Source organism: Liolophura sinensis, chromosome 1, assembly GCF_032854445.1.
Source record: "Liolophura sinensis isolate JHLJ2023 chromosome 1, CUHK_Ljap_v2, whole genome shotgun sequence".
Taxonomy (NCBI): Eukaryota; Metazoa; Mollusca; class Polyplacophora; order Chitonida; family Chitonidae; genus Liolophura; species Liolophura sinensis.
Genome location: NC_088295.1, coordinates 69,301,824 through 69,326,313, shown reverse-complemented (window position 1 = coordinate 69,326,313; position 24,490 = coordinate 69,301,824). Strand labels below are relative to the sequence as shown.

At 39.6% G+C, this 24,490-nt stretch overlaps 1 protein-coding gene and 1 long non-coding RNA gene across 2 annotated transcripts in view; both read right to left on the bottom strand.

Annotated features, from left to right (window-relative positions):
- Positions 1 to 224: 224 nt before the first annotated feature.
- The window catches only part of LOC135463588 (fibrillin-1-like), a 41,356-nt gene continuing 17,090 nt past the window's right edge, over positions 225 to 24,490 (bottom strand). The window contains exons 25-57 of the mRNA XM_064740906.1: positions 24,011 to 24,112; positions 23,361 to 23,465; positions 22,917 to 23,042; positions 21,777 to 21,881; positions 21,433 to 21,555; positions 21,275 to 21,325; positions 20,628 to 20,732; positions 20,068 to 20,190; positions 19,762 to 19,866; positions 19,130 to 19,252; positions 18,020 to 18,124; positions 17,307 to 17,429; positions 14,316 to 14,438; positions 13,773 to 13,880; positions 12,978 to 13,103; positions 12,501 to 12,605; positions 11,509 to 11,628; positions 10,302 to 10,427; positions 9,359 to 9,469; positions 8,931 to 9,053; positions 8,422 to 8,526; positions 7,362 to 7,487; positions 6,602 to 6,706; positions 6,337 to 6,459; positions 5,680 to 5,802; positions 5,418 to 5,540; positions 4,956 to 5,060; positions 4,589 to 4,711; positions 3,202 to 3,324; positions 2,644 to 2,763; positions 2,266 to 2,388; positions 1,758 to 1,868; positions 225 to 1,534 (exon numbers count right to left, since the gene is read on the bottom strand). Coding sequence (XP_064596976.1) covers positions 225 to 1,534; positions 1,758 to 1,868; positions 2,266 to 2,388; positions 2,644 to 2,763; positions 3,202 to 3,324; positions 4,589 to 4,711; positions 4,956 to 5,060; positions 5,418 to 5,540; positions 5,680 to 5,802; positions 6,337 to 6,459; positions 6,602 to 6,706; positions 7,362 to 7,487; positions 8,422 to 8,526; positions 8,931 to 9,053; positions 9,359 to 9,469; positions 10,302 to 10,427; positions 11,509 to 11,628; positions 12,501 to 12,605; positions 12,978 to 13,103; positions 13,773 to 13,880; positions 14,316 to 14,438; positions 17,307 to 17,429; positions 18,020 to 18,124; positions 19,130 to 19,252; positions 19,762 to 19,866; positions 20,068 to 20,190; positions 20,628 to 20,732; positions 21,275 to 21,325; positions 21,433 to 21,555; positions 21,777 to 21,881; positions 22,917 to 23,042; positions 23,361 to 23,465; positions 24,011 to 24,112 — 4,958 coding nt within the window. The remainder of the gene's footprint in view (positions 1,535 to 1,757; positions 1,869 to 2,265; positions 2,389 to 2,643; positions 2,764 to 3,201; positions 3,325 to 4,588; positions 4,712 to 4,955; positions 5,061 to 5,417; positions 5,541 to 5,679; positions 5,803 to 6,336; positions 6,460 to 6,601; positions 6,707 to 7,361; positions 7,488 to 8,421; positions 8,527 to 8,930; positions 9,054 to 9,358; positions 9,470 to 10,301; positions 10,428 to 11,508; positions 11,629 to 12,500; positions 12,606 to 12,977; positions 13,104 to 13,772; positions 13,881 to 14,315; positions 14,439 to 17,306; positions 17,430 to 18,019; positions 18,125 to 19,129; positions 19,253 to 19,761; positions 19,867 to 20,067; positions 20,191 to 20,627; positions 20,733 to 21,274; positions 21,326 to 21,432; positions 21,556 to 21,776; positions 21,882 to 22,916; positions 23,043 to 23,360; positions 23,466 to 24,010; positions 24,113 to 24,490) is intronic.
- Positions 15,861 to 16,827, bottom strand: LOC135461714 (uncharacterized). Its single transcript, XR_010443384.1, has 3 exons — positions 16,723 to 16,827; positions 16,247 to 16,369; positions 15,861 to 15,962 (listed from the first exon to the last, which is right to left on the bottom strand). It is a non-coding gene; the product is annotated as an uncharacterized LOC135461714 (long non-coding RNA).

Sequence of the window (24,490 nt, the reverse complement as noted above, 5' to 3'; positions counted from 1 at the left end):
AACATTCTGTGGATGGTTGTGAGTTTTCCCCCGGGCTCTGCCCAGATCCCTCCCACCAAAATGGTGGCCGCCATTACAAGTGAAATATTCTTGAGTATGGCGTAAAACAACAATCAAATAAATCAATAAATAAACGTAAGTAATTCTCTCCTTAATGACGAAAAGGTGAAACAGTAGTTGTATGAATTAAGATACATTTCATTCTTTTTTATCTGTCCCTATTATTATGGGACGACAGATCGACACCATGATACATACCCTTGGAGGACGTTTCCGTGGCCGTTCCACAGGCGAGCCCCCGTGTCTTCTCGTGAGATGTGGCCGTAAGGGGATACGGAGAACCCCTTCCAGCCAATTAGCGAGCCAGTCATCTCCTGTATAGACTTGATCGTCACGATTTCCTCTAACTTCTGCTTGGCTTCGTCTGGGAATATGAGATGCACGGCTTCACGAACATCAGTAGGACTTGTGACGATCAGACAAAACTCCGAGGGCAAAGTGGTTCCATCTAGATCTACCGTTTGGCCGTTGACAGTCAGCCTTATCCCGTGAGTGAACCGAAACACGTAATAGAGCACTCCGTCAATTACACGAGCCAACTCACACGAGGGAAGGTTTCTTATCTGATATCCAGTGAGAATTTGAACAAGGTACGTTTTCATATGCTCCAGTTTGTGTTCACCGATTTCTAGACTCAGAGTGGCTGGCAGCAGATGCTTTATGCTTTTAAACAGGGAGTTAAACAGGCTTTTAGCGCTTTTGAACAGCCGTCTGTCCTCTGGCAGAAGTTCTATTTCCTGACATGTGGGTCTGGTCAACTCGCCCGTCTTTTCTCCCTGGCTCGTCTGTCTGTATGGGCTGATCGGTCCGAAATATAGTATATCTGGTCTTACAGTCAGCTCAATGCCTTCGTCATATAGCGGAAGCTCCATTCTGCCCAGACCGGTCGAATGAACAACTCCAAATGTGAAAAACACATCGGTTCTATTCTTCAGCCGATACCAAGATGACGTGGACAGGAATTCGATTTTATACTGAAAGCGGTCTCCTTTCCGTTTGCCATTCACCGATTTGGTAACATGGTGGTCGAATGTGAGTTTAAAACACCCGGTTGGTAAAACTCGGTTATGCAGTTGATGACGTTGAAACACGTCACCGGAGATGACGTCGGTGCCTGAAGGCCGATCAAACCGATTTTCGTCAACACCCGCTAATCCGTATTCCAGTCGAAAGATTCCACTTGCATTCGTGGACAGAATGAAATATCCGCGAATAGCTGGGGTTTTAATAACAATTGGATTGGTTGTAATTACAAGGTCTTTGCCGTGATGCGCCTTGATAATGATGGCGATCTTGGGTCTGACAGTGACGTGTATCTTAACACTACCTCCGGGGTATCTTACGCTCACAGTAGAAGGGATGTCCACGGTAGGTACAGTGCACAGGTCTCCCTTGTAACCAGTTCCCGAACAATCGCACTCGTACATAGGCAGTTCAGTTACACAGTAGCCTCCATTCTGACACGGACAGCCACCTTGAAATAGAAATATAAACATATTTTCTGTCAAATTACATATAAAAACGAAGCTCAAAACATGGCCTATAACTCATCCAGAACTCGGTTGCATACAATTAATACAAGGGCTTTCATTCTGACCTTGGGCGGTTATGGAATTCACGCGTATTTGCTACGAAAGAACAATTTTCGATTTTCCATATTTTATATGAAGACCCCAAGACATGTCACACAAACTTACCTATACAGTGCACGCCATCGCTATGAGGATAATATCCATCTGGACAAAGGCATTTGGACTCCCTCTCCACACATAGAGGCAAACAGTCCAATTCACTGTCCCCTGAGCACCCTAAACCAACCATGTCTCGATGTAAATGAAAAGTGGAAATGCCCCAAGAAATCTGAATTTATGAAGCCCTATTCTCGTCTTCCCAGAAAAACAGATGTGCCTTGGGATTCTTACACCAATTACCAATCTCCAAAACGGATACAATGGAACGCCTTTACCTTTAACTTAATACAATCACATCCAAAAATATATAGTTTAGCTGATACCATCATTGATTTCATCACCTAAATTCATATAAATATATCGGATACATAATATCCATTGCAAAAAAGATTATTAAAGAATGTGCTTTCATCAGTGGGCAAAAAGCATGATTATAATCGTTGCATACCAGCATTTACAACAAAGATCATCAGAATATGTACTTTAGGAATCTGTTTTAGGTTGAATGCCATACTTTCACAAGTCCTTCCGTCGGCTGTTAACCTCTTGCCGGGCTCGCATTCACATCGCCACGAACCCTGGGTGTTTTGACAGCGGTCAGAACACCCGGCTGTGTCCATCTCACATTCGTCCTCGTCTGATGAGTATAAATTGAAACGAAGTGATAACAACCTCCTAAAACATGTGTTTTTCACAAAAACTGCGTTTGGATACACGAGGATAAATCCAAACTTGAATTGCCTGTTCATGAATTTGTGGCCATAATGACATTGAAAATGGATTGACACCAGTGTTAAAGGTTATATTATTACAGTTATCAACAAATGTATTTTCTACTGACCCGAGTAAAAATATCGCGATTGTACTACGCCAGAAAAGTGGTGGGACATACCAATACAGTTATCGTGTCCTGCCAGTTGATACCCCTTAAAACACACACACTGGGGTCCAGACTGGGTGTTCTCACAGCGAAATGTACAACCGCCATTGTCCGTGTCACAGGCGTCCTCACCTGTGAAAGCAAATCACAGCTCTAGATCTACTTATACATATATCTTAGGTTTACTTACATAGTATTTAGTCTTTTCATTACCATTTCAAGATCAAGAAAATTTGACATATTCTAAAACGCTAAACCACCCAGTAAACAGTGAAAGGAAGTAGAGCTGGATATGTATGGAGAAGAAAGACACTTTGAAAAGAAAAACAATATGGAAATGACGAAATACGGCAGAAAAAAACACTATCAAAGTGTACGACCTGAGGTTTAATATCAAAAACTGGGAATAGTTATCCACTGTAATGCTGAGTAAATTCACGCCAAAGGCGACTTTAAGCAAGTGATAAAACCAAGTTTCTTGACACGCTTTATCTTCACAGTTTGGCCATGAGTAACATTTTCTAGCAGATCTAGCATGCCAGATGAGCTCCTGTCTGTCTGTATACTCACCAAGACAAGTGTGACCGTCGTCATCCAGATAGTAACCCTTAGGACACAGACATATGTAGGAACTTTCCACATTGACACAGATATGTGTACACAGCCTCTCTGACAGAGAACACTCGTCGATGTCTGAAATTGTGTGATTTTTGATAATCTCCAATCGTGCAAATAGAAGTGAAATGTAGAACAATGGAGTAAATATATTACACATTGAAAATCTGTTAATCATGCTGACCGGATAAGTGGAAAAAAATTAAAATTTAATCACAAAATAAAACAGGACATCTGCCATTCTGTCAAAGGTGTAATTCCAACCAAAGACGTAGTGTTTATTGTTCATTCCTGCCTCTATTGGCCATGATAGCACAGTTGGTAGAGCATCCGCTTCGGATCAATCACACCTAAGACCCTTAAAAGAGGAAGTTGTAACTTTCTCGCTTAGTGCAACGACTGGTTGACCCCTATCAGTGAAATGACTCGGGCGGGGCCGCTTACTTGCTTGGCGAGGTGTTTCACTGAGGCAGCACTAGATAAATGAGGGGTGGAAATCCGTCCTGCAACAAGGAGGCACAGTACATGCACTCTAAGGATTCCTTACTCACTCATTCCTGCCTCTGCGGGCAAACAGGTAACGTAATACTCCTTTATTACACGGGAACAATTTTAAACATTCCGCGAAATGATACTCTCATTATAACCAATCTTATGCTACGGATGTTAAATAATTCTGACTGAGAGACAGGAGGGTATGCTTTCCCTGGTGGAGCGTGATTGTCCTGAAACCTGATAACCGATTATCACTGATGGTGTGTTTAGGAAGGTATATTCTCGCTGGTGGAGTGGTCTATCGGGCTTTTCCTGATAACCAATTATCACTGATAGTGTGCTTAGGAGGGTATATTATCGCTGATGATAAGCGATTATCAATGATGGCGTGTTTAACAGAGTATGTTCTCGCTGGTGGAGCGGTCTAACGAGCTTGTCCTGATAACCGATTAACACTGATTGTGTGTTTCAGAGGGTATGTCCTCACTACATCGTAGAGTGGTCTAATTGGCTTTTCCTGATAGCCAATTATCACTGGTGTTTTAGGAGGGTATATGTTCTCATGGCTGAGCGGTATAAGGGGATTGTATTGACGTACTGACCACCAAGGGAGTGTTCAGGAGGGTGTGTCCTCGCTGTTGAAGTCATCTAAAGGGTATGTTTTGATAACTTTTAGCCATTGAATAATATCGTGTTTTCCATTCGTCTCAATGAGTATGAATCTTAGGTGCTATCAATATATCAACGACCAACAGATAGGTTAAAGGCTCTATTACTCATGGATCAGTTCATTTATGAAGCACATTTTACTTCATTAAACCCTCCCCTATCTCTCACCCCTACTCACCGGTACATGTCTTGTGATCCTCCGTCAGCAAGTATCCCTCCTGACACGTGCACATGAACGAACCGTCTGTGTTCTTACATTTGTCAGAACATCCGGGGTCTGTATCAACACACTCATCTATGTCTGAAGTTAAAATATATCTTAAATTAAACACACATCTGCAAGGTTAGATGTACGAGTAGACCTGTACTATGCAGTGAGTGTATTCTTGTTAGACCTATAAAAATGTTTTTCTTGAAATCACAGCGCCAAAACAGACTTTGGTATAGCAATAGTCCACCATAATGGGTGGTGTAGGTCAATAATTATGAAACCAATTTCCAGAACAACGTTTAACATAAAGGTAACATCCCAAAATCAAGCTTACCTGTGCAGTAGGGCATACTGTAACCCTCAGAGCACAAACACTGGTCAGTATTTATACAAATTCCGCCTGGTCCACAGGTACCCGGGTCGTAATGGTAGCATATAGCTGAAACAACATGCATTAAATCCATACTTTATTCACCTATCATGGGCTTTAGAATAGATATCATATGTTTCAACCAAACAATGCAGAATAAAGCCCGAGAAGCTGAGATGATGTCCAGAATTTGCTGAGGGTATGAAGGAGGTGGTTATGAAAACGGTTAACGTGATATGAATGTTTACCCCTATAAATATCACATCGCTCTGATTCAATGCGTTCTCTGTGTCGTGATTTTGTGGCACTGGATCCTTTACTAAAGCAAGATTTGGCTCTCGTGAAGGCTCTGTCTCAAATGGGGGGTTGAGATTCAAGAGCACGTTGTAGCACGGAATTCGTGCCTCTAGCCATTGGTAAATTTACCTGCACAAGACTTGCCATCCGGTCCCACACCTCTCTCACCCCCGCACTCACAGTTGAATGACCCCATCGTGTTCACACAAGCCTCGGTGCATCCGCCATTAGACGAAGCGCACTCATCCACATCTGTGGGGTACGGAAGAGAGTGATTCACTTAGTCTGAAGCATAACATAGATATAGGCCACACCTATATTTAACACCCGTTTTGTATAGATCCCGGAACGTTTGCAATTTTGAATTCACGAATTCAAGACATAAACTTACCCTCACACCCAACCCCAGCCTTGGAAAGCTGGTAGCCTTCCCCACAAGTACAGCTGTATGTCCCCTCCATGTTCACACACTTCTGTGGACAGTCCCCATTGTTCATCTCGCACTCATCAGTGTCTATTGCGAAGAGTAGAAAAAATGGTGGGATTAGGGGTATACACAAGAAACAACGATTTGGTCAAACTGATAAGTTCTATTCTATAAGACTATGAAACAAGCATTACCTCAGTGTTTTCCCCACAGAGAAATGCCTATCAAATTAACTGATGTATTGGGCTGGGCTATGATATTTCACCACGTGTAAAACTCCCGTATTTGGAACAAATCCTCTTTAATTCACCTCCAAATGAGAGTGTTGCCCTGAATAAGCTGGTGCCATTTCATCAACTGAGTACCTTGACAAAGTCAACGGTTCTTTTTCACTTGCTGCAGTCGATCATGACGGGATATATCGACTGCTTGCATGTATAAAATGTATCAACTGTGACAGCACAGTAACAAATTACAAGTCAACATGCATACACTGTATGAAGATCGCTTTCGTGAGTTGAGCATGTCTTAAAAATCATCCATTGTATAAATTTTATTCTCACCAAACAGGATTTTCACGGAGCTTCTCTCAAACCAGTATGATCAGTTGTGGCGACTTACCTGCGCATCGGCTGAGGTCCTCCATCAGTGAGTATCCAGTGTTGCACTTACAGGCGAAGGAACCAGGTTTGTTCTCACACAGTTGAGAGCAGCCACCATTCTCCTCAGCACACTCGTTTATATCTGCATGAGATAAATAGATAAATCAGAGATCTTCATGTACAACTGTACAAGTACGTGCAAGTTTGAAACGTTTTTGTTGTTGTTGTTTTGTCACAGTTTTGTGAACTACACACAAAAGAATCTCATCCCGATCGCCACTAACCTTCACAGATAGGTTCACTGTAGCCTTCGGGACAGGAGCAGACAAAAGGTTCCACACAGGTACCGCCGTTAGGGCACTCTCCCGCTGGCGAATCGTAACAAGACGCTGGCAACAGAGAGAAACATGCTTTAAGTAAGACCCAATTCATCAGTTAATTTAACTAATATAACGCTTTTCCACCAAAATCTTTGGCTCCTATGACAACAAATGTTACCGAGGGAAGTAGGACGATACAAAAGCAGCCATCTCAGACAGCCCCAAACCTTTCCCTAATAGAACATCCATGTATTTTGACTCTTTGCCTAGTGATATAACAATAACAATGGTGTAGCGCAATTTGAGCAACCAAGGTACCGGATATCTTGAAGAGGGAAAAGTCGTAAATTTTAAAGAAGTATGCTACAAGGAAAGAAGCGAGAAAGGCTATATACAAACACACTAATACATCTGCGAAATCCACAGTAGGGATCGCAAAGAGGCTGAACATACATACAAAATACGCAGATGATTAAGAGAACGACATTTGTATATTAAGATCGATGCGCATATTGGAGAAATTTTGCTCTTTAAAGTAATTAGGGCCTGAGTTGTGTGGTATTTGTCTATTCTTTCTCTCCAATGACGTCTTGCGTGCAAACCGGTCAGGTATTAATAATGCCTTACAATGCTGGGACCCGATACGCCATTATACAGGGTTCGTGCACTAAGCAAGCATATGAACATAGAGTTTGGAGTTGCTTGTGATGCAGTACCCATTTACCTTGACAAGCATCTTTTGCAGCGTTCCAGGCATACCCGGCCTCGCATTCACAATGGTAAGCCCCATCTGTGTTTACACATCGTACACAGTCAGGATCTAATGTATTCGTCTCGCACTCGTTAATATCTGCAGGTAAACACCTAAATCTGAGATATGACTACATAATGGGATTCTGGCGTGAATATATCCACCGTAAGGAGAACATTTTCCAGGTATATTTTTATTGCTTTATGTCAAAGTTTTAGTACAAATTCCATTCTTTTGAAACGCAGCTGGCAAGAATTTACAACTTTCTTCCTGTTACAAGGAACACAACGGTTGGTCACCTTACCTGAGCAATAAGGCAATTCAAACCCGACATGACATTCACAGGTATCTGGGGCCGTACACTGACCTCCGTTAGGACAGGACCCCGGAAGCTGGCTCTCATGGCAGATCGCTGAATCACGAGAAATGAATAACAGGTTTATAACATTCATGAAGAAAATTGGTCAAACGAAAAAAATGCTATTTTGACGTCTTCTTAGCAGTAAAGGTCTAAGTAACTATGGTCGACCTTAGTGCAACTTGATTTAGGAATTAAAAAATATCCCACCGGGAGTGTTGATTGACTGCCTTATCAATACACACATGAGACGACTGAATAACGTGCAGTAGACACCAAAACGATCTGGACAGCTCCCCGTAAAAGTTGTCCTATCATTGCTAACTCTCAAGTTCAACATCTGCGATGTTGATTTTCAATATCATATTAAGTGCCTGTTTGAAAATGACACAAAAAACTCAGTGAAGGCCTACGTTTGTCTGTGTCCTCTCCTGGAATTCGTCCGTAGCCTTGTCTACTCCCCTGACAGTAGAAGAAGCCATGTCGGTTTACACAGCCATTCTTACAGATGTTCCCTTCTCCCGTGGAACATTCGTCAATGTCTGAAAGGTAGATAATAGGAACACCTTTATTACAAAAGAGGCCAGTGTACGTTATATGCAAGGTGTGTGTAAACTCGATCGCGAGGTTTGTCTGTTATAACAGAGATTGGACTAACTATAAATGTTAGTTTACCTGAACAATCTGGTTCCTGGAATCCCTTCTCACAGCGACAAACCCCCGGTCTAACACAAGTACCTCCGTCAGGGCATTCCCCGGGGGAAAGACCATCACAGACAGCTACAAGAGGAATATACATGGCATATGCATGTATTTGGAAGTATGAAGAAATAACAGCAAACATATTTATTGCTACCTATATACCGACATAAGAAAGCTTTAATAAAATAGTGTTATATATTTGTTTCAAGATTTTGAGAATTAAAAATATGTCTTTTAGTAAATAGGTAAATATTCATCTCCAAATTCCAGAAAATTCAGTTTGAACTATATTGACATAATTGTTTGTTTAATCTCTTAAAAAGGCCAAAAAGTATTTAAGTCTGATTATGCTTTGTTATGGGTAGAATTGCAATTTTCGTTTTGAATGCCAGCCTGGCCAATAAAATGGGTATAAGATCACCCTACATGCAGACACTAAACCAGCTAGGCTAACATCAGTCGCCTGAATGCCGTGGACTTACCTACACACTTTTTCAGCTTATCATCCCAACCATAACCCAGTTCACAATCGCACTTAAACGATCCCACCAGGTTTTCACAGTATTGAGCACAGCCACCATTTGAGATGGCACATTCGTCAATATCTAACCAAGATCAAAGTAAATCAAGAATTAAATGATATTAAATATGTAGACAAGTTTCGTACAGTGATTACACTGGAAAATGCACCTTGACCATTTGGTGCCAAACAATATTAGTAGCATGTTTAAACGTAACAAACACTTGAGCTGCAAATGTGCTAACTCCATAAACGCCTTATGAAGCTTCATTAAGTCACAGGTGCAGTGCATGCTTAGGATCGTATGTGAAACGTTACCAGATTGGTAGGATCAATGGTAAATTCTCCCAGAAAAAAAGAAATAAATGCTTTTGTGTTCAAAATTCTCACCCTGGCAATCCGAGTCGATGAACTGGAATCCCGAGGGACAGGAACAAGTGTTCGGGGAGAAACAGATGCCTCCGTGAGAACAGGTGCCGGGCTTCAGACCATTACATACCGCTGAGAAATAAAGAGAGCGGACGAATGAGTGGTTGGGTATTAACGTCACATTAGCAGAATTTCAGCCATTGAGTGTAACTCAGATACTGAGAATTACTGGCAGAGTGGATTTCAGAATAAAAGAGACACGTAAAAATCTGGTAAATTTTACGAAATCTGGCTTTCCATGAATTATGAAGTGTACAGAACTGACTAACTGAAACAAAATCACTACACGACAAAACAAGAACTGACACTGATGACTGATCTTTCAAGTGAAAATAAATTTAGAGTAATCTAAAAAGTGTCGTCATGTCTGTAGTGTTCGTCCATTTATTATGCACTCGTGACCGATGAAGAAACGGTGTCTTAAACAGATTTTAAATCATTTGGAGTCGTTCAATAGACATTAAAAGAGACATTCGTATACCAGTCGGCAACCAGAAACAATGCTTAACACAAACCACTAAGAAACTAACTAGAGAATGTATACAAAGCACGAAATGCGGACAGGTTCATATAAAGAGAAACTGGCATTGGTTTTCAGCGATGAGACACTTTCATTGTACCACTGAACCCTCTCCCGTTCAGATCATATATACGTTCTTAATTGATTAGCTCAGCGCCAAAAGCTGAATATTTCACATGTTTCACTTTCTGATCTTCAAGCAGCAACTATCCTCTAGAATTTTCTAGATTTACCGGCTTCAATTGATTAACGTGCAATTAATGTACCACGGTTGTCTCGTCTGAGGACCATTTTCCTTCCACTATAATATAACACATGTCAAACCTGGGAGAGTCCGTCAGTGACAATGTCGGTGATTTACTCAGGGCTCATCGGTGTACATACGTTTCATGTATTTGTCTCCTGGTCCTTGGCCATATCCAGGTTTGTCACTCTTACAGTAGTAGGAGCCGGCAATGTTCACACACCCGAGATCACAGGAAATGCTTCCGCTAGCACACTCGTCCACATCTAAAAACAAATTCGCAAGAACCACACAGCTTCAAAAGAAGCTTTCCTCAGACGGTGGTCTTACCATTTAGACTTTCACGTGAAAATTGTATTCGTAAACATTTATACACAAAAATAAATGCACGCTCTAGAAATAACGAGTACAGAACACTTATACACTTCTTAATAAATCCTTCACATACACGTAAACAACATAGATTCACAGCTACGTTATAAAATAATGTAGATTTCCATGCAACCTGAACTTTCACAATCTATGCATCGAAACAGAAATCCGAATGGCAGCCGTCAAACAAAATGGACGTCCCGGGTATATAATCGTAAAGCCAATTCCCAAGAAGACGTTTAGTATAGTATTCCAATCACACATTGAAATCTCTCACACCGTTTTGCATACTGTAAGGATAAGATTCTTCATTGAAAATATGGAAGGAACATTCAAGAATTCGTTATCCATCAAAGTTCTATCAAATTCCCTTTACTCTGCAAAATATGTCGTTTTTCATCTTAGTAAAATCAATGTTTCTTAACCTACATTTTGGTAAAGAGACGACCTCCATGACACAGTGAATTACAAACAATTAACCAGGGAAACATCATTATAAAACTACTACCCTTTTGGCCCCTGGTATAGCCTGTTTTTTTTTATAGCATAAACTCACTGTTGCTATTGAGAACAGTTTCTGATCATTATAACTCTACCTTCACAAGTCCCGTCTTGGTACCCAAAGGGACAAGAACAGACATTTGGTGAGACACATTCCCCTCCGTGTTGACACGAGTTCGATCCCTTACATAACGCTGTAAGAGGAAGACAAGGCAAAGATTAAAACTTCAGTTTACTTAAAAGGTAATACAAGTTAATCAAAATGGAAATAGTAACAAATATAGTTCATGGAATAAAAAGCGACCGATTCTCCGAAAGATGAAGCTTAGAATTTAGAAGCCTGAAAAGATTGAATCTTGCTTTGATTATATATTCAACTGAATAAAAAGAACTAAAAGAATCAGTACCTGTCGTTTTTAAAGACGACAGATTGATGGCGTTGGGGAACAATGAATCTATTACTGATGATCTTACCTTTGCACTCGTGCTTGTCTTCATCCCAGCTGTATCCGAACAAGCAGTCACAACTGTACCCACCATTCTCATTGATACAAGCTCCAGGACAATCGTTCGCTGACAGGCATTCATTAACATCTGATAGAACAATTAAACCATAATAAAGATTATCTCGGCCACACCGTGAGAATATTCGATAGAGTTTTCGTGGTGGGTACATTCCTTGAATGTAATGGCATGTTCCTTGAAGGCTTAATATGTACAATACAGATATAAAGCCTTGTCATAATAAAAACCTGAATAGTAAGGTTAATGAAAGACCACACCTCTTCCAATTAAGAAAATGTGGTATGTGGTGTAGCCAGGGAGTTTCGGGATCCAAGAACTGCTGAACAAAATGTTAACTGTGATCTTAGCAGGTGCCAAAAAGGAACTCTGACCTGAAAGAGCATACTAAGGTTTGTAGCACAAACGGATGTAAAAGATTTACAGCATGGAGAGTAAAAGTAGAGGAGCGATGACAACGTGGTAGCTGGCACATGATCATATAACCTGTGAAATCCGGCACCTTGTCAGTCTACCGCATTTAAAATTTTATTCTAACATATACATGCTTAAATAGTAGCGACTGATGCAGCCCTTTTATCCTACCAGCATGGCTAAAAAAGTCAGTGATATTAATGGCAGTATATTAGAGGTCACTGGTGTAGAATTGCTATATGCTGTGTTGTCATCCCATCATAATAAACAGTAACCTGAAAACAATAAAAGGGGCAGTTTGAGGGATCTATTAGGCTTAAATGACCACCCCTTAATCTGTATATGAAATTTTATACAGAAAATTAGTTTTGGAAACTTTGTGCTGAGAAAAACTTGACTAAAATAAATTAAAATGCTTATATTTATGTATAAATTAGACAAAGGATATTGTCAGACAATGTTCATAGTGTTTGCCACAATTCTTGGCCATCATAGAAGCCTACTACACCTAAGTCCTGTCTTTGATTTACCTGAACATTCAGCTCCCTCGTAACCCTCAGCACAGCTACATGTCCCGGGAGAGTCACAGGTGCCTCCATTAGGGCACTGGCCCGGGGAGCTGGATAAGCACAAGGCTGCAAAATTTACAGCGTAACAGGGTGAAGCATTACTTGAACTGCAGCATGATAATTTTAAGCCTAAAACAAGTCACATTTCACCGGGTCGAATAAACAGTCATAATCTTATGATATATTGATATCAATACGGCTGGCAACGCTTCCCTTTAACAGATAACCAGCTCTATTAACATGGGATTAATTATGTGACTAGAAGCCTGCAAAGAAACGGTGGTAGACTAAGTGTTTTTTATTATTATATATAACTCATGCTATAAATATATGATTTTTCTATGTTACTCAAAGAAACGCAACTACTTTATAGAATCGAACGTTTGTTGTATGGATCACAGAGGAAACGTTCCCGTTCACAAGCTGCAGTATACTCACGTTTACATCGAGTGTCAGTTGGTCCTTTCCCAAATCCAGCCTGTTCACATTCACAGTAGTAAGACCCCATGATGTTCACGCATGCGCCTGATGTGCACTTATCTGCTTCCTTACATTCATCGATATCTGCACGTAATGAAGAAAAAGTTATTTAATGTGTCCATGCTGAGAGGGAAATAACATCTCAATAACATGGTTCAGGTTGCTTTGAAAGTCTGCAGTTATTTTGTTCCTACAATCAACCTTTTTTATACTATGGGCGGGAATTCATAATGTGTGACGCTTGATTTCACATCAAAGCTTCTTCTAGAGATTTTGTAGCCAAAATTCAAACAGGACTAATAAAGTCAAAAAAGTGCTTTCGTTTTTTCACTCTCAACGTGTGTATATTTTTATCACATATGTGTTGACGCCATCTTAGACGGTACTTCATTCACACAACAGCGGTCACTTCTTTTAGGGGGAAAAATACATACTCAACTGGACGAACACCAGACAAAACATTCTGTAAAGCAAAGCCGTAGCCAATCTAGCCAGAGTTAGAATCAAATACAAAGGCCTCTATGATCTTCGATAACAGCAAAATAACTATGTAATTGCTTGTATGTGCGATGCACTTGTGACTTCGTCTTGTTCGGAAACCAACTATTTCATAGATAACTCAGCGTTTGCCATATTTGCAGTCCCATTATCATCTTGTCAACTTTTATTCAAACATCTAAATAATAGAATTTCGGATTATCTTTGAATGGACTCATAAACAAGGAAGCATTAATCAAACACAGAACAATTAACCTGAACAGGATGTGTCTGGATCAAACCCAGGTAAACAATGACATTGCTCCGGAGCAACACATGTGCCGCCATTGGGACAGGTTCCTGGATGGTTATTTCCACAAATACCTGGATAAAGTAATTAATAAATTCCCTGAGAAACTGAACAGGGTTTTTAACCTGAAAGTATACATGCCATGTGTCATTTTATATCTTCCATGTGATAAGTATTTCCACATAATCAAAGAATATGATTCTGTTGATGGTAATATATTTCCTTAATTAATAAACAGCATAATTGTAGAGGGCCATCAAAGCCAAAGGCATTAATCACAACCATGCTTGTATTAAAAAATAGCATCCCTTTCGTCAGCGTAATCTTATCGGTCATTGCATTTCACGGTTACTAAACCATTATTTGGAGATACCGTTATCTAAAGCCGATAGTTGTAATTAAATATTAAGCCCCGAGTGTATCGTAAATTAATACATAAAACAATAAGTGTTTCGTTGCAAGTATCTGCGTTATCCGTTTGATTTAGTGGATGGATATGTGAGTAATACCTCGGCACGTCTTGGTTGTATCGTCATACTGATAGCCTTTGATACAAGAACACTGATAGGAGCCCAGCAGATTGGTGCAGGCTCGCTCACACCCACCGTTGTTCACAGCGCATTCGTCTACATCTGACAACACGAGAGAACAATAATTCAAAAGAGTTCATAGATTATGCAAAATGTACAAATGACAAAACTCTGTGGTGCTTAATACGAGGATAATAAACGTATTATGTTCAACAGTATTCATAAGACTTTGACATTTCAACATGTGACAGATATATCAATATTTTCTACGTTTTCCAAAAATAGTCGTTCGTTTAAAAATCAACAACATTTCTATGAAAAAAATTATTGGCATGGAAATATCTGTGTTCACAACGATATAAACCATTTATTTAGACTACAAATGATTAACACAGATAGTAGACGTAGATATCTACGGAGTAGTACTCTGTGTAAGGACGCTGTGCCTCAAGCATACATTGCACTTCTGTAAACTGTTTGTTATCCTTTTATTTCGTTGTCAACCCATCACCAAGTGAACCGCTTGGCTTCTGGGCACGCTCTTCTAAATCATACCCGGTAGTTATCTTACATTGTTTCGGGAGCATAATACGACCTATTCGGGAAATCAAGACTACAACAATAAACCATAAATTTTACCATTAAAATGTATTATACAGCTTTACGAGCCATGAGGTTATTCAGTGTTATCTCCCTTTCCTGGTTAACTTCCCTTTGTGATTATTGCCCTTTAGTGCGCCATTTGTACATTCATCATATCAGGCCAAAGTAAGTTTTGTTGCTTAAGCATTCGACACCTGCTCAGCCATGAAATTGAAATACATGCACAGGACCATGTGTTCAGCGTAATACCGGCAGTTGTCGATGAACGTACACTGGATACGACTGGATAGTCAATGCTGAGTGATTCGTTTGACCCAGTACTTGATTGTATTTTTATTCATTAATATTGTGGCGGGTTATTATGGTGAAACGTCAAGCAGCCCATTTCAAAACACTTGCAAAACAATATTTAAATATACAGTAATGGTCTGTGTGTAAAGCCAAAGGACAGTGCTAGAGTCTATGGGGCTGCTTGACAGGTGTTTTTTTTTTCTGTATGTTTACCCAAGCTAGTGTTACCAGACAGAGTGAATTTGTTTGAGTTAACCATTCACCCCAATTAGGGTCATCTTCATCCCTCACATTTTATTGTCTGTTACGCATGTAACAGACAATGTAATACAATGTGTATTTCACGTCATTAATGTTTTCGAATTATCTGTGTTTGCATTTCTAAGGTTTTCTACAGACTAATTTGTTAAGTTATCGGATAGTTAATTAGTTGTCATTTATAAAGTCATTAAAACTATTACCCATCATATAACCTTCAGTGCTTTGGATACAGAGCTCCTTGATTGTTTATGATAATTTACGGAAGACAGTTACAAATTACTGATCGCTTCCACCGAAATGTTAAGCTTTCTATAGCAGCCTACAGCTTCGTTAGCTTTTCAGTATATACAGGTGAGCACAAGAACTTACCAGTACACCTGGGTTGAGCAAAACCCTCCTTGCACTCACACACTCCCGGCTCTCTACAAATTCCATTGTTTAGACAGGTTCCGATCAAGCCGAAACAAATGGCTGCGAATGAAATCGACGCCTGATTAACTCAAATGATGAACAGAGTGATACAGTGACTCCAAATTTCGTCTTCCTGAAAGTATTTCTATATTCACGAATTAAACGCTATATGGCAAGGCAATGTTACATTTCATTTTCCGCTTGGGGCAAGTTCTAATAGCCTTTTTGACAGTAAATATAGGCCTATCCATAACAGATCGAACACAAAGACATTGGTCAAGGCCACGTAAAAATACCTGCTTTCATGTACGGATTCAGTAGAAATTGCCTACACTAATACGTACGCAGACATTTTTTCTCGGCCGCTTTCCAGTGGTAACCCTCTGGACAGTCACAACTGTAAGACCCGTGGTTGTTATGGCAACCTGCCTCACACACATTATCTCCCGTCGAGCATTCGTCAATGTCTGCGACAAAGTTCATAAAAATGTTAACTAATGTTGTGACTTGGTATTATAAGTAATTATACTGTAACATAAGTTTAGAGTCTATTTCCATCTTGGACATAAAAAAACAGCTGCCAAGTGTTTTTCCAGTTCTGTAGAGCTGAAATTTCTCCGTAAAGAAAAACCGTGTAACTACTTGTTTTCACATGGGTACATGGACTTTTTCTCAATCTGTGAAAAGATGTCGCCAAAAAGTTTGTTTATTTGTAGCATTCTAAAAATGGCTTCTACAACATCAAATTCTAACTAAAACGCGGCTCGTTTCATACACCGACAGGAAAAGTCATTTTAAAAGTGTAGTGGAGAACACTTACCGGAACAGTCTGGTTTTTTGAAGCCTTCTCGGCAGGTACACACACCAACCTCTAAACAATCCCCACCGTTAGGACATAAACCAGGTGGCAGACCAAAGCAAACCGCTGAAGGACAAACAGATTTGTATATACTTTGGCGCTACGTTCAAAAGAGAAATTACTTTAATTTGCTATAAAACATACATTTCCATTTCATCTTTCATCTCGTATTGTTGAAAACAGTGATGAAAATGCTTTTACAAAACATCTTTAAGCGCATTATTTGCACATTGATAAAGATCTGTCCGTTTTAATAATAGTGAGATACAAAAACTTGTGTAGATATACACTCAAGTCCCTGGTACCTCTGAGTCATATTTTATTCATCCTATATCGCCTTTATCCAGTCTAAGAATATCAGAACAACTCTGAATCATAACTACACAAAACTTCAGCTATACCCTGTGGTCCGATTCTCCTCTAAATTGCTATGATTTCATGCCTTATAAATAAGTTCAGCTTGGCATCTCTTTCAAGTTCCGAAAGACAGGAAACGTCTTCTTTTTACAAACGGTTAACAATATATAGCACATTTAATGTCTTACGTTTGCAGGCCATTTCCTTCTCGCTCCACCCAAAACCTCGTCTACATTCACAGTAGAATGATCCCTTAGTGTTATGACATGCCTCTTCACACCCTCCGTTATCCTCTATACACTCGTTCTTATCTGTAAAAGTTGTATCAGTAGGTCTAACACGATAGTTTTTGTAGCTTCGATTATTGCTGAAGTAACAGATAATTCGAGAAAATATTTATGTTTCACATCTGACACGGCTAGTAACGGCAAAATACACAGTTAAGTCCACATCTTTATACATCGACCTTTTTGCAGTTCATAGAACCTTCAACAAATACAACAATGGTCGAGTTAAAAACTAACAAAACTGTAACAATGACGACGAAGACAAAGAAATAATGAACCTCGGTCAGAGTGATGAGGTAGATACTAATCACTACGTCGAGGCATCACCAGGTAAGTGTAAAAATTTTTAATTTACACGGTGATGCCTGGACCTCTTTGTTATTATCACTGAACCCACGCACCACTATGAGCCTAAAGCAGTATGGAGTGGATATTATTGCGATCTTTGATCTATTATAATCAAGACTAATTTTAATTATTTCGACCACTGTTTCATATGTGGGGCATGACAGTTTATACAAGTACACAGTAGGTACGACATAACACCCATTCACCATGACATGAACAGCAATTAAAATCTGTTTAAGAAATAAATCCATGTCTGAGACACTTACCTTGGCAGTCTGGAGGCATGAAGCCATGCTTACACTCACACTTTTCCGGCTCAATGCAGGTGCCGTCATTGGGACAAATACCCGGTGGGAGCAAATAGCAAAGACCTGGCAAAGATACACAGACCACGACAGACAGGAGAGTACAGGGCTACAGTGGGAGAACATCCGGCAAAAATGCGATATATCAGGCCTACTGGTAATTTTGAAGACCAAACAATACAGGGTTCTATAGAACCCTATTTCTGTTGACCACAGAAAAATATAAACAGCAAACGCGCATCACAACCACTCGTAACGGGGTATACGTTTAAAATGTCGCTGGATTTAAAGGAAACCACAGACGCCCTTATCTGGATCTATGTTTGTACAAAGACCAAAACGTTTTCCTGTCTCACAGACTGTACGACTAGAGGGATAGTTTCAATTTCAACCAAAGGGTCCTACATATGGCGCGTACATATCTCCCCGTGCAGTATTTTCAAAATCTTGTGTACATGTTATGTGACGATTTAAAATAACATCACAAATTCTCACTGCAAAAACTAGCGTGTCAAGGTTATTCCATCAGAGTGCCCAGAATCTCCGGCACTCTGTTTCATGATCATGTCTAATTCCGCTTAACCCGGGGCTTTAGGGGCTGTATATTTATCGTGGATACATGAACTGTTGCAATCAAAACGCAACTGAGATACATATTTTGTTATCGAAAACTTATATTTTATCATGGTACACGATTTGAATACTGATTTCACTCAGTCCCCTAGAACATACCTTGCGTCTTTCCAGCATCATTGAAAAGTGTTGACTGTTTCGATCCTATTATCGTACTTTATACACTTTCTTAGTTCTCTGGTAGTTTGTGTCGCTTTGAGAAGTTACTGTGTAATTATTGACCTGGAACGTCCATCTTGGTATACAAGTGTTTGCTTCGATGCATAGACTTTACTAATCTGGATAATATATAACACATCTGATGTCGTTTTCATTTGATCATTCTAAAAATGATATCGTTTGAGCGCTTTTCATGACCAAATCAGTTTGTTTCATGATTCCTCACTCTGAAAACATGTTGGTTCTTTTTGTAGCACACGTTGCAGTAGGAAAACTTACTTATTTTCTCGCCGGTCCCTTGCACTACCCCATAGCCATTTCCGTCTGTGCAGTAGTAAGACCCTTTGATATTCTTACATTCGATCTCACATATATCAGGGTCAGCTGCGCATTCGTCGATATCTAGAAAGTCAGACACATAAAAACTCACCAAATAAAACTCCCTCGAAAGATGCAAGGAATATGCTTTCCCTGTCAGAAATAATAATAGTTTTTCCCTATTTTTACCACAAAACTCAAGGAAAATATTTTCTACGTTCACAGTATCGCAAGGGAACGCAATAAGCCCATACATAGCATACAACTTCACATCCTTTTTTTCAGAGAATACTAGACTTGAAAGCTCACTATAAAAGTCAAATCACTTAGTCGAATATACTGAGAATTCTATAGATGGCGAAAGCGCATGTAGTTTAAGATTATAAGTAAAACAGACACATTCGATTTACAAGTTTTTTATGACTGTTTTCTTTAAAAAAAATACAGTTACTTGTTAGGGGTATCATTTTCCTGTAGTATTTCGTGTTAAATGCAATTACGTGGAAACGTCATTCAATGTGCAATTGAGTTGACATTGTGACATTTCGTATTAAAAGTTGTACTTTACTGATGACATAACCAGCAGAACAGACCTGTGCAGTCCGGTCGACGGTAACCTTCCTTACATTTACAAGTGTCTGGAGATATACACTCTCCACCATTTGGACATTCTCCTGCCGGGTTGTCCATACAAATAGCTGACATGAAACAGAAGAAAGTGTTACAATTGTTAAAAGGCAAAGCAAATGTAAAGAGTGGAGTATAGTTGGACCCAAATAATAACTTACAGACTGGCAGATTTTGCCAGTTACATGATTATTCGGGATAATTTCGGATGCAAACATTCTCCACAACACGAAGAAGCTTCGTGATGGATAACGGTAAACCGTGGTACTCACGTTTACATGACCCGGATGTCACGTGCCACCCATGGTCACTGAGGCACTCGCAGTGATATCCTCCGATCGTGTTCCAACATGTCTGATCACAGTTACCATTATTAACGGCACATTCGTCGATATCTGAAAACAGATAACAGGTAAACAGATCCGTATATTTATTTATTTGATTGATGTTTTACACCGAACTCAAGAATATTTCACTTATACTACGGCTCCCAGCATTATGGTGGGAGAAAAATGGACAGAGCAAGGCGGAAACCCACGACCCAGAGAACGCTAAACAACTGCGCCACAAAGGCCCCCCTATCCATATATAGATCTCTAATAATGAATGCAGGCTTCGATGTATATGCACTACTAAGATATGTGCTATATTTAAGCTTCTAAGGCTCACTTTCTGGTTATATATTCTGCATGTCCACCACGACGATAAAATGGCATGAAAATCGAAAATAAATGTAGTGAAGGCCATTCACGGAAATCTAACAAGGTTATTTAGAATTCCAGACTGCCATGAAATACAGTAAAGTTGACATCCTGTTGATCACGTGACATACCTGAACAGTCTGGTGTGGCAAAGCCTGGTTTACACTCACACACCCAAGGTCTCAGGCACGTTCCCCCGTGGGCACAGGTGCCCGGCGGTTGACCGAAGCACGACGCTAAACACAAAAATGCAGCACCGTCAAATTTTGGTTTGCTACCAACTGGTATTATGTGGAACACGTTTCTTCTTGACACACAATAAATATGTATAATTAAATATATATTCTCCAAAGACAAGCTTTTACCGTTGGTGTGTCCAAAATTTCTTGAATATAAAAAAGGTCACAGTTAAAGGTTAAAAAATCGTCAGACAAAAACTTTTTCCTGCTATGTCGCCCATCCATTCTGAAGGACTACTCTGAACTATTAGTAGGGAAACGTACGCACGTGTGTGAGGTGTTTGATACTAATATATACCCACATTTACAAGTTTTATCCTCACCATTCCTGGTGTAATCCTCTGGACACTCATACCTGTAGGAGCCGACAATAAATACTCACCTCTACAGGCTTCCTTATGGTCCGAGCTGTAATTGTCTGGACAGTCGTGCCTGTAGGAGCGGACAATATATACCCACCTTTACATGTTTTATCCTCATCATCCCAGCTGTAATCCTTTATACAGTGGCATCTGTAGGAGCGGACGATATATACTCACCTTGACACGTTTTCTCCTCATCATCGCAGCTGTAATCCTGCTGACAGAAGCCTGTAGGGGTGGGCAATATACACTCACCCTTACAGGTTTTAACCTTGTCATCCCCGTCTCAATCATTTGGACACTGACGCCTGTATGATCAGCAAATATATACCCACCTTTACAGGTTTTATCCTCATCATCCCAACTGTAATCCTCTGGACAGTCACACCTGTAGGAGCCGATGACGTTTTTACAGCCTGATTGACACATGTGTGTGTTTGACACACATTCGTCTTCATCTACAAAACGGTTGTGTATATTTACAGTTCACAGACTGGTGAGATATAATTTCAATATTTCGGCCCCACATCCTACTATATTCATAAAATTCTGTAAGATAAAGATCATTTTCATCATGTATCTAAGAGGTCAATGTTTGTCATCTTTATTTTTCTGGGAACTCTTGATATCTTTCTTGTTAATATTTTTAAGCAGTTGTTCCAAAACAACACATACTTACCTGAGCAGTCTGGTACTTGGTATCCCTTGGGACAGGTGCATACGTCTGGCTCAGTGCACTCCCCACCGTTGGGACAGAACCCAGGGGCTGTTTTGAAGCACACGGCTGCAGGTTTGGGGAGAGGGAGAGTATGACAGTAATACAACACACACCCATACAACTTTATAAAATACACATTATAATAAAATTTCGTAGGTTTTGCAATAAGTATAACACTCTTGGCTAATACTGACAAATTTTTCAGAAACTTTGATCATTTGCTTATAACAGTTTTACCTAAGCAGACGATTGGGCACTACAAGTCACATTGAAATAATGCTTGTATCCGTTTCAACTGAAACTTTACTTTAAGAATCTAGTTCGAATATCATGAATGCTGACTATCTCCCTGGCAACAGGCTTGTGGTAAAGTGATGATTGTTTCTTACCTACGTGTACATATTATTAGTATTATATGTATGTTTCATTTGCTGCAAAATGTGAATTTTATCCCAAGGCTCCACAAACATCACTATGTATAAAATGCAATAGGCCTACATTGCACACAGAAGCAGTATTTTATTTATTTATTTACTTATTTATTTATTCATTTATTTAATGTATTTATTAGTGTAACACAATATCGTGTCATATTCAACATAATATCCTGTTAATAGAATGGCTATGTTGAATTAATAGAATATAAGCGTTATATTTAACAGAAGAATCTGCTGCAATAACAGAATACATTCTAGCATCACACAGATAACAGACACTAATAAATTTAACGGATTAACTTCTTGAGTGAAGAGTAGTGGAAACTGGAGTGTTTAGGGTCAAAGGAACAATAGATTACAGTTTTGGACCCTTCTCTTAAAAACAGGAACAGTTATTAGATGTATATAACCGACAAGCGGAATCTTTATTAATTTATTTAAATGGTGTCGATTGCCGTACTCAAAGAGTTTTTAAGTACAGGGCGGTTGTCAGAGGAAACTCAAGTAATCCATCGCCCTAACCAGGCAACTGAAAAACCGACCAAGCTCAACCTCATTCATACATTTACATAGGTTAAGCGTAATGGCTCCCATGCCGTTTGTGCCCGTCACACATGTATGACAATTATGCAGGGATTTAATGATTGAGATGGATATAACGTACGTTTGGATTCATTTTGCCCAGGTAACATCCCATATCCAGGTCTCTCCGCCTGACAGTAGTAACTTCCAGGTATGTTAACGCAGCCCGTTGGGCAATCACCATTGTTAGTCTGACACTCGTCAATATCTAAAACAAAGACAACTTTTACTTTACGTATTAACGGGTTAGGTGCTCGTCAAATAACTGAACACTGTGATAATTAATTTCACTGAGCATGTACTATCTCATAAAATGCTAGCCGCAAAGCCTCTACTGCATGGTATAACCAAATGAAAGTCCAGTTTGCAGGAAAACAAACCTTTTCGGTCCACGTATGAATTTGCATTCGGTATAATGCAAAATGTATCATAGCTGAAAAATGTATTTTTAAAGTCAAAGGTAAAGTCATTATATGTTCGCTTTACAGAAATGTTAATATAAGACGTGCATAAATCCCATTCCTACCTGTGCAATCAACACCTTCGTAACCGGGTGCGCAGCTACAGAGTGTTGGCGATACACAGTCTGTCTTGATAGCGCAGGAACATGACCGTCGATTGGCACACATTCCTGAAAATATACAATGTAATATGTGGGTTTCCAGTCAAAAATCTTCACGCGGTACTTTATTTCGTTTTCAATCTCATTTCTTCAATAACACCCACTCATAGCGGTCGATGCATTAACGTTATGATATCAATGGATGTGAAAAAATCTGCGTTGAGGTTTGTTATTAACACAAATTTCTTCTTGGGCGATATTTACTTATCACTTGCTTGACAATTCACAAACTTGAAGGAGAAGTAAATGAGATGATTAGATAATAAGTTATCTCAGTTTAGATAAGCTGAACTTTCTTATAAAACAATCACTCAATCTGGGCACTGAATGCATCTTTCTGGCATCACTGAAAACCAATGAGTCTCTCTCTCACTGGCATTCATCAATCGTAATTTCACAATTTCTTACTCTATATACTTTCATAGTTTCTTGCTGGTTTCTGGTGAACGTTGTTTTGGTAATTAGTCTTTGAATTATTGACCAGGGACATCCTTTATTGTTAAGTTTCCGTAAACTAAGACTAAGAACTTTATCTTATCATGAATTGAGCTTACCTTCAGTGACTTGTTCAAAGTTATCGGTGCATCTGCACCCTACCGGTCCCACAAAGTTAAAACACGTTGTTGAATGGCATGCAGCACAGGCATTCTCTTTTTCTGAAAATACGAAATCGAATTTCTGTATGAGTAATTGACAGTCATTGACTCTAGAGGAGTGTCCTCCATCATTTTATACTTAGCCAGCTTTTCTGGAGAGACAGATTGAGCTACCCAGTACTGGACCTACTTTGGGTCAAATTGTAGGTAAAATTTATAACACCGCGTGGTTAGCTCAAAACTGTCGCGCGTCAATCGACATTTTCATCGCTGGTTCGCAAACGACAAATGCTAAATGATAAATCATATCTTTGTTATACCGTATATCCGTATGTACACAATTTCTAAAGGATGTAAACATGTTTTGAATGTCAGTATATCATTGCATTTATCAGTATATCTGCTACGGTCTGCGGAAAACCACAATCAGCTACAGGG